The 18,068-nt window shown below is 39.1% G+C and overlaps 1 protein-coding gene across 1 annotated transcript in view; it reads left to right on the top strand.

Moving 5' to 3' along the window:
- The first annotated feature begins 3,202 nt into the window (after nt 1-3,202).
- SPAG1 (sperm associated antigen 1) overlaps nt 3,203-18,068 on the top strand; it is a 43,503-nt gene continuing 28,637 nt past the window's right edge. Inside the window, exons 1-7 of the mRNA XM_069854433.1 lie at nt 3,203-3,266; nt 5,175-5,316; nt 5,865-6,024; nt 6,380-6,505; nt 10,785-10,852; nt 12,717-12,832; nt 13,299-13,404. Of these exons, the coding sequence (XP_069710534.1) occupies nt 5,177-5,316; nt 5,865-6,024; nt 6,380-6,505; nt 10,785-10,852; nt 12,717-12,832; nt 13,299-13,404 (716 nt within the window). The 5' untranslated portion in view covers nt 3,203-3,266; nt 5,175-5,176. The remainder of the gene's footprint in view (nt 3,267-5,174; nt 5,317-5,864; nt 6,025-6,379; nt 6,506-10,784; nt 10,853-12,716; nt 12,833-13,298; nt 13,405-18,068) is intronic.

Below are 18,068 nucleotides of genomic sequence, written 5' to 3' on the forward strand. Positions count from 1 at the left end.
GAAAGGTTTTTTTGAAAATGCTGTATGCTCACTCAGCTTTTGCTGAAGTGCAATAGTCAAATCCTCTCTTACCTATAGATAAATCAACAACTTAAAACTTGGTGATTTTGAGTCATCCCTTCAGGAATCTCTGAAATACTTTATCTTTTAAGAAAATGAGCTTGAGGCTTTGGAGAGCTGAGCTGAAGTTGTCATTAGTGGACAGTCTAGTAGTACCAAGAGTGGAATGTGTTCTGTGCAGTATCAATTTGATGATTTTTAGCAAGATCCTCTTTGGTCTTATTGTAAGTGAGGTTTGCTGATTTTTTTTTTTTTTTTTTGCACAATACCTCGGTATCATTCAGCTCTTGATACAAATTTGCTACATTTTTTTTTGTTGTTTGTTTGCCATAAACAGGAATTTGACTATTATGACTTTTGAAAGTGCATTAACAATGTTGGTTTTGTTTACCCACTCCCTTTCTCTTCCTCTTTCACATCAGAGTGTCATACAGAAAATGAAATAAAGGCGAGAGATCCGATCAGATGCAGAGAATGTGGCTACAGAATAATGTACAAGAAGAGAACAAAAAGATGTATCCTTTTACACATGCAGTTGAATGCAATTGGAAAGCTGTGGATGGAGACAAGGTCTGTGAGGGAAACAGAATGGAAGATAGGAGTAATTATGTAAGAATCCTTCAAGGCCAAAACTCAATACAGTAGAGCAAAGTACTGTAGGTAAATCTCAGCAGTGTGGTTGGGAATCTTGTTTTCCTTCCTGGCACTTTCTCTCTTTTTTCAGTTGTCTAGGCAAAATATAATCCGCTGTGATGGTCTGCTGGGTGGTGCACTGTAAATGGGTGATATTAGTCAGCCTTTAACAGAAGGGAAGTTAAAGACAGCTTTTGACATGCTTTTATGCAGTTAGTTGTGACTTCAGATTTAGGGAGTTTCTCTTTTGTTCTCCCTTCATCCTTTCTTCTCCCTGATCTTGTTTCTGACCACAACATGTTGTTTTTCATTAACTGCACTATTCCAGTGGTGGTTTTTGATGCCCGGTGACCTGTGCTGAAGATACGGCGACTTTATGTTGCAGTTTAATCTTTCTGATATCTTTGCTCTGTGAATCCATTGTGTATAAATGCATGCTCATATTTGTGTTTTAAGAGTATTGAAATATTAAAGTTTACTGTCTACTAAAGCTTGTCTGTGGTGTCTTCTACAAAGGGTTTCTAAAGCTGCAGTTTTCCAGTCAGAGGGTGGAGCAGTTAAGTTCAGTGATGTTGTATTCCTTTGAGTAGATTCATTACTCTCATCTAAACTTTATTCGCGTTTTAACTTTGTTAAATGTTCCTTGGACTCCTGTATGTGGTTGTGGTTTGAGTTGGTTATGTGTGAGATAAACATAAACACAAGATAGTGGCAAGTGGGCTCTTGACAGGCAACCCACCCCTCAGCACAGCCCTGACACCGCCTGCCCTCGCCTGCGTGGTCCTGCGGATATGAAAAGTAGTTACTATTAGAAAAAGTGGAACATTTTTTTTATTTAAGCTAAAGTGGAGTTAAGTTTCATCTAAGTAATTGTATTTTTTGAAAGTTAGGATGTCCCTCTGATTGCATGTTTTTTTCGGGCAGTGTTTTCCCAAACACTGTTCATTATTTGGAGACGATAACGCTTTGTGTTCAATGTGGTCTGTGCTGAACAGATGTCTCTTCTGTGATCACCTCTGTTTGCAGCCTTTCTCCATCTCAAATGCGAGGTCAAGCGGAGCTCGCCCCGAAGCTCCAAATCAGCAAGAGTTTTGACTGTTGTGAAGTTCAAAATAACAATAAAATCAGTCCTTGGAAAGTAACAGAATGTGTGTAAAATTTCTGGGAAAATTTATACCTATAAAGTGTGAAATACATTCTGTAACCTGCCTTTGTCTCATTGCACAGGATCAACAGAGATCACTGATACAATATGTGGGATATTTCAAAGTGGAATTTCTTGATTTGAGCTAAAGTACAGTTAAGTTTCGTCTGAGCAGTTGTGGTTTTTGAAACTTAGACAGAATGTCCCTCTGATAGCATGCTTGCTTTAAAATGGTATTTTCCAGACACTGTTTGTTCCTTGAAGATGATAACATCTCATGTTCAGTATGCTCTGTGCTGAACAGGTGTCTCTTCTTCTGTACTCACCTCTGTTTGGAGTTTTCATCTATCTTAAAGCCAAGGTCAAGCAGAGCTGGCCCCAAAAGCTCCAAATTGGCAAGAGTTTTGACTGTTGCGAAGTTCAAAATAACAATAAAATCAGACCTTGGAAAGTAACAGAACATGCATAAGCTTTCTGGGAAAATTTAGATAGATACATGTAAGTGGGAAATACTGAATCATAGAATCATGAGTGGTTTGTGTTGGAAGGGACCTTAAAGCCTGTCCAGCTGCCATAGGCCATAGGCAGGGACACCTCCCACTGGATCAGGTGCTCAAAGCCTCATCCAACATGGCCTTGGACTTCTCCTGGGATGGGGCATCCATAGCATCTCTGGGCAACCTGTTCCAGTGCTCCATCATCCTCACACTAAAAAATGTTTTCCTAATATCTAACCTAAATGTCCCCTCTTTCATCTTAAAACCGTTACCCTTTGTTCTGTCACTGCACTCCTTGATAATGAGCCCCTCCCCAGCTTTCCTGTAGCCCTCTTTAAGTACTAGAGTGTTGCTATAATGTCTCCCTAGAGCCTTCTCTTCTCTAGGCTGATCAATCCAAACTTTCTCAGCCTGTTCATGCATGGAAGGTTCTCCAGCCCTCTGGTCATCTCCATGGCCCTCCTCTGGGCTCTCTCTAACAAACCCATGTCCTTCCCATGCTGAGGACTCAGAACCGAATGCAAACAGATGACATTACAGAAAACACTTTCGGAAAAGGTGTATTACATTTCCCACTGGATCAGGCTGCTCAAAGCCTCACTGGGCCTGGCCTTGGACTTCTCCGGGGATGGGGCATCCACAAATTCCCCGGGCAACCTGTGCCCCTGCCTCGCGGCGAAGAAATTCCTCCTAACGCCTCACTAAACCCGCCCCGTTCCCCTCCCAAGCCCCTCCCCGGCCTGGCCCAGGCCTGCCCGCCGGGCGCTCGGGGCGGGGCGGGCGCTGCGCCTTCTCCCGGGGGCGCGGCGGCCGGGAGGGGAGAGTCCTCGCCGAAAGGGGCCGGGGGCGCTGGAGCGGCTGCACGGAGCGGGGCGGAGACGCCGTCGCTGGAGGGCTTTATAGATGAGTCTAAAGACTCCTTTGCAGATGAGGTGCTCAGGGTTGTGTCTGGGGCTGGCTGGTGTGGGTGGAGACGATGGTCTCCAAGGTGTTCTCCAAACAAACAATTCTGTGTTTCTGTGGAGGGCTGGGATGTTGCGGTTTTGTGAGGAGCGTCTCTTGCTTTTTACTCCGGTTTTGCGATCAGTGCCTCTTGCTTTTTACTTCGGTTTTGCAAGGAGAGTCACTTGCTTCTTACTCCGTTCTTGTGAGGAATGCCTCTTGCTTCTTCCTCTGGTTTTGTGAGGACTGCCTCTTGCTTCTTACTCCTGTTTAGTTGTTTCCTGTGACCGTCCGCCTCTCTGTGCATGTAATTTCTTTTCCTGTCCCGAAACTGTAAATTCTTGGGGCAGAATCCTGTCTCTATGCAGCACTGAGTTGTGACTAGTGATTGTTTAAGTGAGACTGGATCGTTAACGTTTTTGTGCCACTACAAATTAATGTGTTAATTAATTATGCTAGATGTTAGAACACATTTTAGTTTGGTTTCTAGCCGTACACAGTTGTTACCTCAATGTGAGCCGGCAGTGTGCACTTGAAGCCCGGAAAGCCATCTGTATCCTGGGCTGCATCAAAAGAAGCATGGCCAGCAGGAGGTGATTATGCTCCTCTGATCTGCTCCTCTGAGGCCTCACCTGGAGTACTGCATTCAGTTCTGGAGTCCTCAGCGTGAGAAGGACATGGGTTTGTTATAGCGAGCCCAGAGGAGGGCCACAAAGATGATCAGGGGGCTGGAGAACCTTCCATGCGAGGACAGGCTGAGAGAGTTGGGGCTGTTCATCCTAGAGAAGGGAAGTCTCTAAGGAGGCCTTATAGTGACATTCTAGTACTTAAAGGAAGCTACAATAAAGCTTCCTTAATATAATAAGGATAATGAGGGGCTCATTATCAAGGAGTGCAGTGATAGAACAAAGGGTAACGGTTTTAAGATGAAAGAGGGGACATTTAGGTTAGATATGAGGAAGACATTTTTTAGTGTGAGGATGATGGGGCATTGGAACGGGTTGGCCAGAGAAGTTGTGGATGCCTCATCCCTAGAGGTGTCCAGGGCCATGTTGGATGAGGCTTTGAGCAACCTGATCCAATGGAAGGTATCCCTGCTTATGGCAGGGATGTTGGAACTGGATGATCTTTGAGGTCCAACCCAAACTATTATGTGAGTCTGTGATCACATACTAGGTAGCTGCCCTTATCATACTTGTTAAAAAAAACTGATCACTTTAAGCACTATGATGGGGGGGAGGGAGGAAGAAGAATTTTGTACTACAGAGCTTGGAATGAAGATAGAAAAAGATGCAGATAAGCAGATCAAAGGTACAGGGAGACAAGAAGTGTCCGGTTTGAACACCTCGCTTCATCAGTTGCAGACTTACTGGAAAAGATTTAGATGAGTACAGTAATATAATCAGGCTGACAAGCAATTGGTTTATTTGTCTACAGAGAAGGCAAAGTTACCATTCCACTAGATAAATTTAGTTGGTTAATACCTTTTTTCTGAAAAAAATAGGGGTTCTTGCGCCATCTTCTCATCACCACTACACTTGCTTAAAATGGATAATGCCACATTGTGTTTGAAGAAAAACAGAGAATGTGGTATGTCAAAATTGGCAATTTTTCTTTACGCAGTCCTTCTCACTTTTCTGCCTTACAGAAGCAGTGGAGTTGTACATATTCTTTTTGCAAAAGAATATATGGCCATACTTCTGTTAGTAGATATCTGTCAAGAACCATTTGTGTGATCAGGTCTTCAAATCTGAAATTCTTCTTTTGTGGCAATAGGTCTGCTTGCATAATGGAGTAGTAATTTGAAGCATCAGAGGGGTTATTCCTTAAATTTGTGTTGCTTCAAAATATAGCTAAGTGCCAAGAGAATCACTGAATTTCTTCCTTTTAATATTTAGTTATGGATGATAAGTCAGTTCCATTTTTGCTGGACCAAGGAACTACTAAAACATATCAAATACCCATTAGTCACCTGGACTACAAGTTCATTGAAAAGTGCACAGATGTTAAACACCTGGAAAAGATTCTCAGGGTATTAAGGTAAACATGGTATTTTCTTAAACTTCATTACTAATTCCTGTTCTGTAGAATTCTAAGGAACTCGTACCAAAACACTCTTTTTGTCTTGAATCTCTTTGTGACTTTCTGATGTGTCCGCTTGTTAATGCTAGAAATCCAAGTCCTGTTTTAACCATCCAAAAGGTTTGAGTAACTCAATGCCAGGTTTTTCTCAAATGCTGCGTCTGGGTTTTGATTCTGTCCTGGAGCCATCCTGCCTGACTCTGGTGATTTTGGGTGCTGTAACTTGCTCAACTTCTGCTGAAAATTATGAGAACATTTCTTTATGAGCAGTTTGATAATTTTGAACTGTGTGTGTGTGCACATTGTTAAGTGGTTGAAGGTTAACTCAATAGAGTTTTCTGATCAAAATATTACTAGGTGGTAGTAGAATTCAGTTGCAACAGGAAGATAGTTCTCTGCAGTCACTGTGGTGACTGTGCAGAGACTACACATGGAGAGAAATATGGAGGACGCAGTGCAGTTTAGCTCTTTTTTTTTTATAACTTCTGTATCTTTGCATTTTAAAGGTCTGGTGAAGAAGGATGTTATCCTGAACTTACGTTGTGTTGTGAAAAGCGTATTGAGCATTTAGACCCAGTGAGCAGAGCTCTGAGAAAAGATAAGCCTGCAGCCACAGCTTCTGATTTTACAGCTGAGGAATGGGAAGCAATTAACGGTGAACTGATGGTACAGTATAACTCTAATTTATAATGGTCAGCAATGTAATCACTTTGATATATCAGTGTTCCTCTTCTGCCTAAGTAGAATGTAATTATTTGATTAAATGAGGAAATGATTGAATGAGTATGTTGGGGTTTTTTTTTATTATTTCTTGAATTAACATCACTGAATCTTTAATGCCCGTTTTAACTCTATAGAATTTTTTTGTAGATTACGTTTTATTCAAAAAAGCCCAATTGCTTTTTGTCTCAATTGCTTTTTCCCATTAAGAGCAGTGCATTGTAAGGATAGTTGTTAGGGTCATTGTAGACTATGCAATATATTTGTTCTACTGCTTTAAGGTACAGATATTTATTTTCAGAGCTGGCTGATGGAAATGAACGAAGATGATAAGAACCCACAGTTCCTGAGAACAGACCCATTGCATGAAAGACAGGATAACTTGCCTCCTATTCGTTGTTCAAGCAGCTGTCTTCCTGCTAATCAGGTATCTCCAGTTTTTGAATGGGTGTTAATTATGTGTCTTTCTAAAATAATGAAATCTTATATGTACAAACTTCTAGTCATTGAGCCTTTCTTACTAGATTCATCTTGTTCAACCAGAAAATTAAAACCTTTAATTTCCCTTGCAAGAGACCAAAGCTTGAACAAAAGTGCCTCCTTAGTAGTAGTGCGTGTCTTGTAATAATGTTTTTCTTCTAATCAAGAATTTGCTTTGTGAATAAATCTCCTAAACATCCTTTTGTGTTCTTTGATTCCCATTTCCAAGTGGTGTTTAAGCGTATGAACTTAGGTTCCTTTTGGATGAAATTATGACAGAATTTCTCCAGCTGCCAGGAGGCTTTTGTTCCACGAGTCCAGACAGGGGTTAGTTCAAAATAAATACCCTGAAACACATACAGTGTGAATGTTGGACCCGCTGCACCAACTGCTTCACTCTGTAGCTACTTCTATATTGGGTCGTACTGGTGTGTAGGTAGACTTTGCTTCCCCTTACTTTATACCTTGAGCTGGTATTCCAGCTTCTAGCTTTAAAGCATGCTTCCTAATTTAGCCGTAATGCACACTTAGCAAATCTTCAGAACTACAGAATAAACACTGACATTTTTAATTTTCTCATGGTTGAGGGGTGGGATTTCATTGGAATAAGTCGGTATTAGTAAATGCGTGAGCTGTGTTCCTGTGTTGTTAGAAACTAGTTCCTATTGTCAGCTGGTATTTAGACATCAGACTGAGACATGTGGGAAAACTGGGCACTCTTTCCGTTATGTGGTATACAAAGAGGTTGGGAATTTCAGTGTACTGATTTGTAAGTGATCAGTATCGAGACTAAGGTGTGCTTTTGTGGTTCTTTTGGGTGTTTTTTTAATTAATCTGTCCTTTTTTCAGTTTGCAGCATGCGTTCCAATTTTGCTGAGGTGAAGAGTGATGCTGTGGCTTCACTCTTGATTTATGTCCTGTATAAGTGTTTCCTAAACCAGAAAATGGTAAATAAAATCTGTGAATTTAGTCAATCCAGATTAGAATATAAGCATAAAATGGTGGAAAATGGCTTGAAATGTAGGTTATACAGTTTTACTAAAGAGAGTGTATTCTTCGTTCAAACCCAAAATGTTTATTCGTTTATTTTCTCTTACTTTAAACCATGTAAACAGTCTTCAGGTCAAATTTTTATTACTTTTGTTCTCCATACAAGGTTTAGGTGTTAGCATTATTACCCAGGAAACCAGATACGGCTTTATGTCTTACCTGTGGTGTATGATTTCTGTTCTTTTGTCCAAGCAAATAGCCTCTGAAATAATTGTAACCAATTCTGGAAGAGAGAAGGGAGGCCTGAAATTGAGAATTCCATTTTCTAATGTGCAGTTATCACTTACAGATCACTACTGAATGAAAGGAAGTTGTTTCTTCAATATACATTAAATTTATACCTGTAATATGAAATTATAAAAAAATTATTAACACACTTAATCAGGTTTTATTTATATTCTTTTTTTGTTCATGAAACTATGGGTAATCTTAACATTTTTAAACATGCTTTGCTAATCGATTAGGACTGTAAATATTTTTTACACTGGCATTACATAATTTTGTAATGTGGTATCAAGTATAAAGTTAGCATGATAAATTTCTGCTCTCTGATAGCAAAAAACTCAACAAACCCCTCCATAACTTTATGCTGTATTTGGTTGGAGAGTGTTCATCTGACGCATAAAAAGTTCTTCAGTGAACCGGGTTCTGGAAATCCTTATTGATCCTAAGGCAGTGGGTTGCATTAGTGAGTGCAGTTTGGTAAATGGAAGCACTGTGTGTCTCTAGCCAGATTTTCTTGCTGTTACTAAATGTAGGTATGGCTTCAATTCACTACTAATAGCTTATAACTCCACATGGTGTTTTCATTTTATTGATCTGAAGTCATGGGGAAGGTTTTCCTAAAATTAATAGAAAAAGAAAGAACTTGATGCAGTAGTTTCCTCTTTAACACAATATGGAAGTTTCTGTCTTACACCTGTTTTTCTTTCATACTGCGCAGGAGTTTACATCTATGCTGCCAAATAAAAGAGGACTGGAGAGGCAGCTTAAGATTTTCTGTTCTTAACTATCTGCGTTACTTAGGTCTTGGTTTTGTGGCCTCTATTTTTCCAGGACAGAACTAAAGGATGTGCTTAAAGATACTCACTTGTAGGAGATTCTTTTGATGGGACTTAAGCAGCCTGAAGTTGACCAATATCAAACACGCTTTCTTGATACCATTCCAGAAAGATTTCTGTCCTCGGATAGCTCCTCATGCATGCAGCAGTCCAAGCCATGCAACACACAGTCCAAGTTTTGTGTTATAAAAATCCACTGTGATGATATCTGTATAGCCTTCATATTCATATTGGATATTCTGAACTAAAAAAAAATATTGATTAGCTGACATAGAATAGTAGTGTTTTAGGCCATCACATAGGTCCTGGAGGAGAACTGAGGCCAGATTGTGTGTCACTTGAACTGAAGCCTGTCCGTACTTTGATCTTTGGTCCAGAAATTGTTCACTAGGCTTCAAACCCTGTGGGATCTGTGTGTTCTGAGTTCTGGCAAGAAAAATGGCAAGGGCAAACATTTTTTCGTCAAAACCTCTGGGGTGAGATGAAATATTTCTAGTTGAGAAATTCCTGACTCTCCTGGAGCCACAACTTGGTTACAATAGTTGCAAGAATATGAGACTTAGAATTTTTTTAATTGTGTGGTTTTGAGTCAACACGTCTGCTTTATTCCTTAGAAGGACATGCTGTAGTTCTCTCCCTAAATTAAAGTTGCATTAGTATAAATGCCTTCTGAGTTCTCTTCTGAGTATTTCACTGGTTTTGTGCTCACTTAAGTTAAGGACTTCTGGCTTGAAAAAAGAGATTTTATGCTTATTAAATTCATAAGTTTGTAATGTACACCAGGGTGCATACATAATAACTCATGTTTCAGGAAGCTATAGTTAGGAGTTAACTCCTCCAAACATGTGGTGGTCACTAAATGTATTTGTCATTTTGTCTTGCTTCTTGAAAGACTGGGAACATTAAGAGTAATTCTGTAGTTATATGCTATAAAAGTTCATGTAGCCTAACATTATAGATTGTCAGAAGTGTTTACAGGAAGGTTCACATTTTCATTATGTAAATTGAGGTGTTTACATCCAACTGCAGAAGTATTTCCTTATTACAGTGTCATCACTGGTAAAGCTAGAGTAAGAGGTTGCTGCTTGGTTCTTTGGTGCAGATTCTTTGGCCCAGTTCATCCTAAGCTCAGTTGAACTAGTACAGATATTTAAGGACTGCACTGTAATCTCTGTCAAGATTGTTTGAACCCGGATAATTGTAACTCTGTAACTCTACAAACGATTCCATTGGTCTAACTCAGTGAGTAATGGATTGCAAGGTAAGAGGAGGACTGAACAGCCAGGACAGAGTAGACGGGAATATTTTGACCTGGCTGTTCTGCTGTGGAATACCTGTTTGAACCACACCTTGCTATTAAGTATTGTTGAAGTCAACAAGCAGGGAGGGACATACCAGAAATATCGCCTCATGATTGAGGTAGATGCTAAAGGTGCCAGCTAGGGAAGTAGGTTCCATTAGAGGTGGGTTGTGATACAAGTTAGTCGAATCTGTAATAGGGACTGATTGTTGCAGGAAGGTCCTAAGGATAAATTTTAGGTAAGGCAAACCTCAATAATGGAGCTTGTCTAAAAGCTAGGAGTGTAAATAATGTTGGGAATTATCCTGGCTGGAGTGTGTGAAATAGGCAAAAGAAGTGCTATTTTGAAGTTAAACATTTATATGTTTATTGTGAGGGTTCCAAGGACTATCAAAATCTACACATTGGATCCTTGGGAATGGCAAGCCTAAAATGAGGTTATTGATTCAATCTTGGTGTCAAGCACTTCATCACGAGGCTGGGTTTTCTCAAGACTGAGTTCTGCCTTGCTGTGTTGAAAGGATGGTTTGGGAGATGACAGTGCAAGATACTAATTAGGAAGAACAATCAGGATCCTATCTGAAACAGAACAGTGGAGAGAAAATGTAAGACTGAAGAGCTCCTTGGATCACAAAGATATGTGAAATACATGAACATTTTCTTTAAAGCAAGACAAATTAAGTTTTCAAAACTATACTGAGATTAGTCATGAATAGTGTTAATTACTAGGAACATACATTGCAGAAAAAAACCAAAAAATGCTATGAAGTCCCACTGTAAAAAATTGTCTTACAGGCTGTCTGTTTCTCTTTCAGAACAAAAAGTTAAAAAACAAAGAAACAAACAAGAAAAACGTACCACGGGATTACAGTGAATGGGACAAGTATGTTAAATCCTTTGTATATAATTTTTTATTAAATTTTATTTATCTGTTTAATAATGGAACACAATGGAATACTTTTTTTAATAATGGAATAGTTTTTTTTAAGTATTTTACAGAAACATAGTGTTAACATCAGCATTTCAGGGAATTACAACACTTTGGTGAAATTTAGGATTTTCATAATATTCTGGTAAAATGCAAATGGTACATTGAGGTGCTAACAGCTGAGAACAAGCTAGGCTGTACTTCTCTTCAAGCTGCGAGAAATGCAGCGAGTAAGCAGAAAATGTAAATAAAACGTGATTTTGTTTCCGGTTTTGTTTTCCTTTCATTGTCTGAGATGTAAAAATCTACGGAGGTGTGTAAAAGCAAGGAATTAAAATTAGCTTAATTTATCAGGTTTTTTTAAAGCACTTCCAGGGTTATTTAATGTGGGTTTGTAAATTTAATCTGTGTATCTAAAGCTGCAATGCTAAATTTAAAACAAAACTGATGAATCCTTATTCCTGCACTGAGCACCACTTTGAAATCAGAATTATGATGCTGTGGAATCAGAGTGAGGAGGCACAAATTTCCAGTGCAGTGGGTGAAGAGCTAAAGCTAGAGATTGTGGGGTTTTGGTAATGAAACCCTTAATATCTCATTCTACCCCAAAATCTCTACAAGGTGCTGCTCTTACAAACAGTTGTTCATATCAGTTATTTTCATGCATGTATGTTTTCAGAAACTCTGCTCAGTTGTGGACAAACTTAAGTAGTGTATCACAATAATTTCTCCAACATTTTTTTCTATCATCCTTTTCACTGTATCCTTTAAAGTAATCATTGGCGGATTTTGTTATGTACGCGATATAAGTGCTTTAGCATGCTGACAATACTAAAGTTTGTGAATTTTTCTGTGTAATGTATATATTTTGGATTATATGAGTATACCAATCTAGAAGTTGTTCAAAGGAAGTTTTACGGTTTGAAGCATATTGTGTTTTCAAAACATTTAATTTCAAAGCCTTCAAATAATTATTTAGGCAATTTCTGAACAAAATGTTTTCACTTCATACATTCAAAACACTTACTTTGAAATGTGGTTCATTTATAATAACAAGGTAAATTAAGCCAGCAAAAGATCAGAACCACAATAGAGAACAATTAGTCTTACCTGAAAAGGTTTTGAATCGGATAAATTTTTAAAAATGTGTCTCTATTTCAGATAGATTTATTCGTTTTGCCAGGGTTATTGTGGAAAGTGAAGGCTATTTTTCATTAAGTCCTACACAGAAAAGCAGCATGTAGTGTTTCTAGGTAGGGTAGGGATTAAGCATTACTCTTTTGTTTGATAGGGCTGTGGCAATGATATTTATTTGGTATAAACTCCTAAACAGTGTTTTCAAAAGCTGCTTCAGAGCAGCCTTGGAAGCGTCTGAGACTATTTTGAAATCTCTCTGACGTTTACCGAATGAATCCTCTTGAAGCTGTTTCTTAGGTACTTTGGCAAAGATTGATAGAGGTGTTTGACAGATGTTTGATGACACTGTTTCTTATATTTTACCTGTCTTTTTTTGGGGGGGGAGAGGGTGGGTGGGCGAGGAGTGGTGAGGCAGGCTTTTTTCTTGATTTGTTTGGTTTTAACAATAAGGGAGGAGGAAGAAGAGAGGTAATGTCTATGCAGAAGCAGCACACACACAAAAACCAACACAAGGAAAAGACAGAAAGCTTAAACATCTTTTTCCTAACTAGTCATGGATAGTTGAACCCAGCCTTTATCTCTCTTTTCCTTTGGTTTATAATGGAAATATAGTATGCCTTTCCATTAACAGAGGAGCCTTGCTATGCAGCGTTATTGAATTTGTTATTTTTATTAATTTAAGGTTTGATGTGGAAAAGGAGTGTTATAAAATTGATGAAGGCTGTGAAGAAAGTAGCTCAAAAGCAAGATTTAATAGGCCAAGTCTACCTGTAATCCAGAAGAAAATAGACACTACTGGTAATGTCTTAAACACAGAATTTTTCTGTAGTTGTAATATTGTGTTATAGTGTGAATACAAACTGACGAAGCCTATTCTAGAGTTAAAAGTGTCTCTATTTTTCAGCCCCAAGAGATGCTAGAAGTTGTTAGGTCAATTGAACTTGAAGCCATAGTTGACAAAAATCTAGTCTTCATGTTAATAATCAGTTAAAATATTTATGTTGTGTTTAGACTGAGAGTGCTAGGTAAAGAAGTGAAGCATACTTCTGCTTTTATTAATCGATGGTAAAGGTTAGCCAACAGCATTCTGAATTGCATGTCTATCACAAGAATTTAGTTTTTTATTATAGAAAATAAAATACAAATTTGGTGTTTAGCATACAGTGTTCTTTTACAAATTGATATACAGATAATGAGAGTTTAGCTCAGAGCGTGTTTTGATTGCATCTGTGCAAGTTTAGTTATGTATAAATTTTTTTCCTAGGCATGACAAAGAAAGAGAAGATTTTTATTGCTACTCGTGAAAAAGAAAAGGGCAATGAAGCCTTTGCCATTGGCGATTATGTGGAAGCAGTGACATATTACACTCGGTGAGTAAATACTATTATGTTGTTTAATGTCTGTTGCTTGTGGATATCATTTTTAGAGCCATGTAATTAAATCAACTTCTTGCTGAAGCAGCTAGTGACAATTAGGTTGTTTTCAAAAGGGCAAAAAGATTTGACAGAAGAATACTTAAAGCACTCTTATATCCTGATAGTAATTTTTACTTGTCAGAAAGAGAAGTGAATAAAGAGTGATGGGATGCAATCCGCAGGCGTCAAAAGCTTCTTCAGATTTTTCAAAACCATTGAGATTCAGGGGCAAGCTTACAAAAATGAAAGGTTAAACACTGTTGAGAAACTAAATTAATTACAAATTAATTCTAATTAATCATGCCATTAGGATTGTCTCAACTATTAGTAAGTAAAATTGATTTAATAACCGCTTCTTAGGAGAACGAAAAATTGTGTGCAGCTTCATCGTAACACTGTAAATAACAGCAGACCAGGAAAAAAGACCTATATAAACACAGGATTTTTTAATTTTTTTTTTTCATAAAGGTTTTTAACGGTTGTTTTTCTTATTTAGGGCTCAATGGACTGCATTGATACTTTGGCTTTATTTATATAGAATCATAGAATCACCAGGTTGGAAGAGACCCACTACAGGACCTCTGCTGTATTTGTTTCAAAAGTAGAAAGCTCAAGATGAATAGAACTGAGCACGACAGGAAGAGGAGGGTAGTGTTTCAGCTTAGTTATCCGAGTGCTGCTTTGGGAGAGCTAGGAGTTTTTTTCTGTCACTTTTTCACTGTCCAAAGATGATGCCATTTATACGAACCAGGATTTTCACAAGACTAATGTAGTTTCCCATCTTGAGACACTAGAGGTCTGACTTGCAAAAGAGCTCACTGCTTACATATAAGACTGATATTGCAGGGAACTCAATTTTGTGTTCAACTCTGGTTTGAAATGATAACTTAAAAAAATAGAAATCCTACAAATGTCAAAGTTGTCACTTAAAAATTGAGAGCATATGGTAATTTGGGGTATGAATTACTGGTGTAAACTGAGAGTAATGCTATGGCACTGCTGTGGGATGAAGTGTTAAGATAATTCATGGACTATGATATTATAGTGGGATGTCCTTGAAAAAATTTCTGAGAAAGTGAATGCATCTGTGGTAAGTGCAGACAAGTATGGAGAATATAATGAATAGGAATAAATTTTACTGCAGCAGCAAAGTAAATATTGAACAGATTTATGTTTAGGAAGCACCAGTCATGCTGTCACTGTAGAACCGCTTATGAAAATTTACCTGGAGATGGTTGGTGTGTGTATATATATATGCACAAAAGTATTCATATTCATAAAGCACAGGCTATTTCAACTTAGGCATTTGATCTGTACTTTTTTGTTCTTGACTTGCAGCCTTAAGATCTTTCATGTTTTTTTTCAATATGTGAGTGTGTATATAAAAAACATCCATAGCTGTATTTCATATACAGTAAATAAAATACCAATCTTTAATATAAAAATAAGTAAAAATAAGTTAAAATCTCTGCTTTGAGGGCATAAATAAGCTATTAAGTAGTAAGGGTGGGCAGAGTCCTTCCTAACGGAGAGGTTTTCCATACTCAACCCCCATGGGGCACTGTATACCTTCTGAAGTATATGATATCGCACTGCATTCTGTTCTAACTGGGCACTTTTCTAAAACTCTCTGCAGGTTTCCGTTTTCTTACATTCAGCAATATTTAAATAAAACATATTTTGGAGTGAATTGATAATTGTCTGAAGAGGTTATTTGTATATGGCTAAAATGAAAAAAGATTAGAGTTCTATACAAAAATAATCAAGGTGCAGTTACTCATTCTTTTTGTCTCATAATGGGGGCTGCTGTTCTAAGGTGAAAGGGTACTTTCTATTTTGTAAGAAACAAACCCAATTTCCAAAGAAATTAAAAACTTTTGCAGAGGACATGCTTTGATATAATTCTTTTGTGCTGATGTAATTTTAAAATAAATAGATCTTGCCTATTTTTCTGCATAACTCTTAATGAAATCACTCTGCTGACTCATTTCAGCTATATTGCAGTATCATGGAATAATTTAGGTTGGAAATGACCTCCAAATGATGTTTTATGCATTGTGCAAACTGCCTTTCAAAGCAGGGCCAAGTTAGATCAGGTTACTCAGTACTTTGTTAAGTTACGTTCTTAATGCCTCCAAGGATAGAGGTTTCACAGTCTCTCTGGGCAGTCTGTTGTAGTGTTTAACTACCCTTACAGTAAATCTTTTTTCCTAAAACATCTTCAGAAGTTCCCTTGTTGTAACTTGTATCTGCTGCTTTTTGTCCTGTTGGTGTGCGCTTCTGAGAAGGATGTGGCTCTGTCTTCTCCATACATTCCCATTAAGTAGTTGAAAAAAGCTACAAGACCTCCCCTGAGCCTACTCTTCTGGCTGAGCAAACCTAGTTATCTCAGACTCTGCTCATAAGTATTCCATGTGCTGCAGCCCCTTAACTATCCTGGTGATGTGCTTGACTTGCTCCAGTCTGTTGGTGCCTTTTGTGTACACGAGAGCTTCACACAAATACTCCAACCTGTAGTCTTATAGGTGCTGAAGAGAGGGGAATAATCACTTCGGTCAACCTCCTGGCTATGGTCCTGCTAATAAGGCCGAGCACGCAGTATGCTGCCTTTGCCTTGAGATTCTGTTAACTCCTGTTCGATTTGTTTTCTGCCACAGCCCTCAAGTCGTTTCCTGTGAAACTGCTTTCTAGTTAGTTGCCATGCAGCCTGTACTGTTGCTGTTTCGGGTGCAGGATTTTACGTTTGTGTTTTTTGAACTTCCTGAGAAGTCTGCCAGCCCATTACTCTGGCCCATTATGGTCCCTTTGACTGGATTTCTGCTGTCCAATGTATTGTTGATTGTTTGCCCCAGCTTTGTATCGTTGACAGACTTCCTGGGGATGTTTTCTGTTCCATCTGATAGCTATTAATAAAGATCTTAAAAAGTATTGATCTGAGAGTCTGTGAGTAAGTGGTTACAAGTTGGATTTCGAAAGGTTCAATTTTTTGGGCTCAGCAGTCCAGTTAGTTTTCTGCCTTATTTGTCTCCTTCTTTAGTCCATGTTTTACCTATTTGGCTATAACAGTACAATAGGAGATCATAGAATAGAATAGTTAGCGTTGGAAGGGACCTTAAAGATCATCTAGTTCCAGCCCCCTGCCATGGGCAGGGATATCCCACTAGATCAGGCTGCCCAAGGCCGCATCCAACCTGGCCTTGAACATCTCCAGGAATCGGGCATCCACAGCTTCCCTGGGCAACCTGTGCTAGTGCCTCACCACTCTCATGGTGAAGAAATTCTTCCTAATGTCTAGTCTAAATCTGCCCCTCTTCAGTTTATGCCCATTCCCCCTTGTCCTATGACCACAAGCCTTTATGAATAGTCCCTCTCCAGCTTTCTTGTAGCCCCTTTCAGGTACTGGAAGGTTGCTGTAAGATCTCCTCAGAGCCTTTTCTTCTCCAGGCTTTAGAACCCCGACTCTCTCAGCCTGTCCTCATATGGGAGGTGCTCCAGCCCTTGAATCATCTTTATAGCCCTCCTATGGACCCATTTGAACAGTTCCATATCCTTCTTATGTTGAGGATCCCAGAACTGGGCACAGTTCTCCAGATAAGGTCTCACAAGAGAGGAATAGAGGGGCAGAATCACCTCCCTCGACCTGCTGGCTACGCTTCTTTTGATGCAGCCCAGGATACGGTTGGCCTTCTGTGAGTGCACACATATCTCATGTCGAAGAAGAGATCTTGCTACAAGCAAGATAAGACACATCCTCTGTTCTTCCTTCCTTCACTGAGCCACTAAGCAAAGAAATCTATTAGACTGGTCTTGGCATGGTTTGCTTTGGTAAATCTGTGCTACCTGTTGCCACTCACCTTCTTATTCTTCATGTGCTTGGACAGGAATTCAGGAAGACTTGCTCCATAATCTTCCTGAGAACTTAAGTTAGACTGACCAGCCTGTAGTTTCCCAGGTCTTCCACCTTGTTCTTGAAGAAATATGTGATATTTGACTTCACTGGTCCCCAGAAGTCTCTCCCAATCACCATGAATTTTCAAGGATGATATAGAGCAGTCTTGTGGTAACATTGGCTGTCTTCCTGAACACTTTGTCTGGAATGTGTGTATATCCAGTTTTCTTAAGTGTTAACTTCATCTTCCTCTATTGTGGGTGCTGTTTCCCTCCTACAGGATCTGCCTCTAGATTCAGGGACCTGGGAAGCCTAAAGGTAAACCTTACCAGTGAAGACTGGCAAAGAACCCACTGAGTACCTCAGACTTTTCTGTATCCTTTGTCACTGGGTCATCTGCTGTGCTGTCCAGTGGGCCTACAGCTTCCTTAATCTTCGTTGTTCTGCTAATAGATCTCTAAAAAAGACCCAAACAACCCCAAAATCACCACCACCACCACCACCACAAAAAAACCGCAACCGACAACTTTTCTTGTTGCTCCTCACATCCCTTTTCTAGTTTCTAGTTCAGTTTCAGCTTCAGCTGAGCTTTTGCTTTCTTATTCTTAATTCCATCACTTGCACTTGGCCAGTGTCTCTGTACTCCTCCTGGGTAGCCCATCACCACTGCAAAGAGTTCTCTGTTCATCTCTTGTTCTGTGCTTGCTTGACTTCCTGCACAGTGGAGAGG

Source organism: Phaenicophaeus curvirostris, chromosome 3 (assembly GCF_032191515.1).
Source record: "Phaenicophaeus curvirostris isolate KB17595 chromosome 3, BPBGC_Pcur_1.0, whole genome shotgun sequence".
NCBI lineage: Eukaryota > Metazoa > Chordata > Aves > Cuculiformes > Cuculidae > Phaenicophaeus > Phaenicophaeus curvirostris.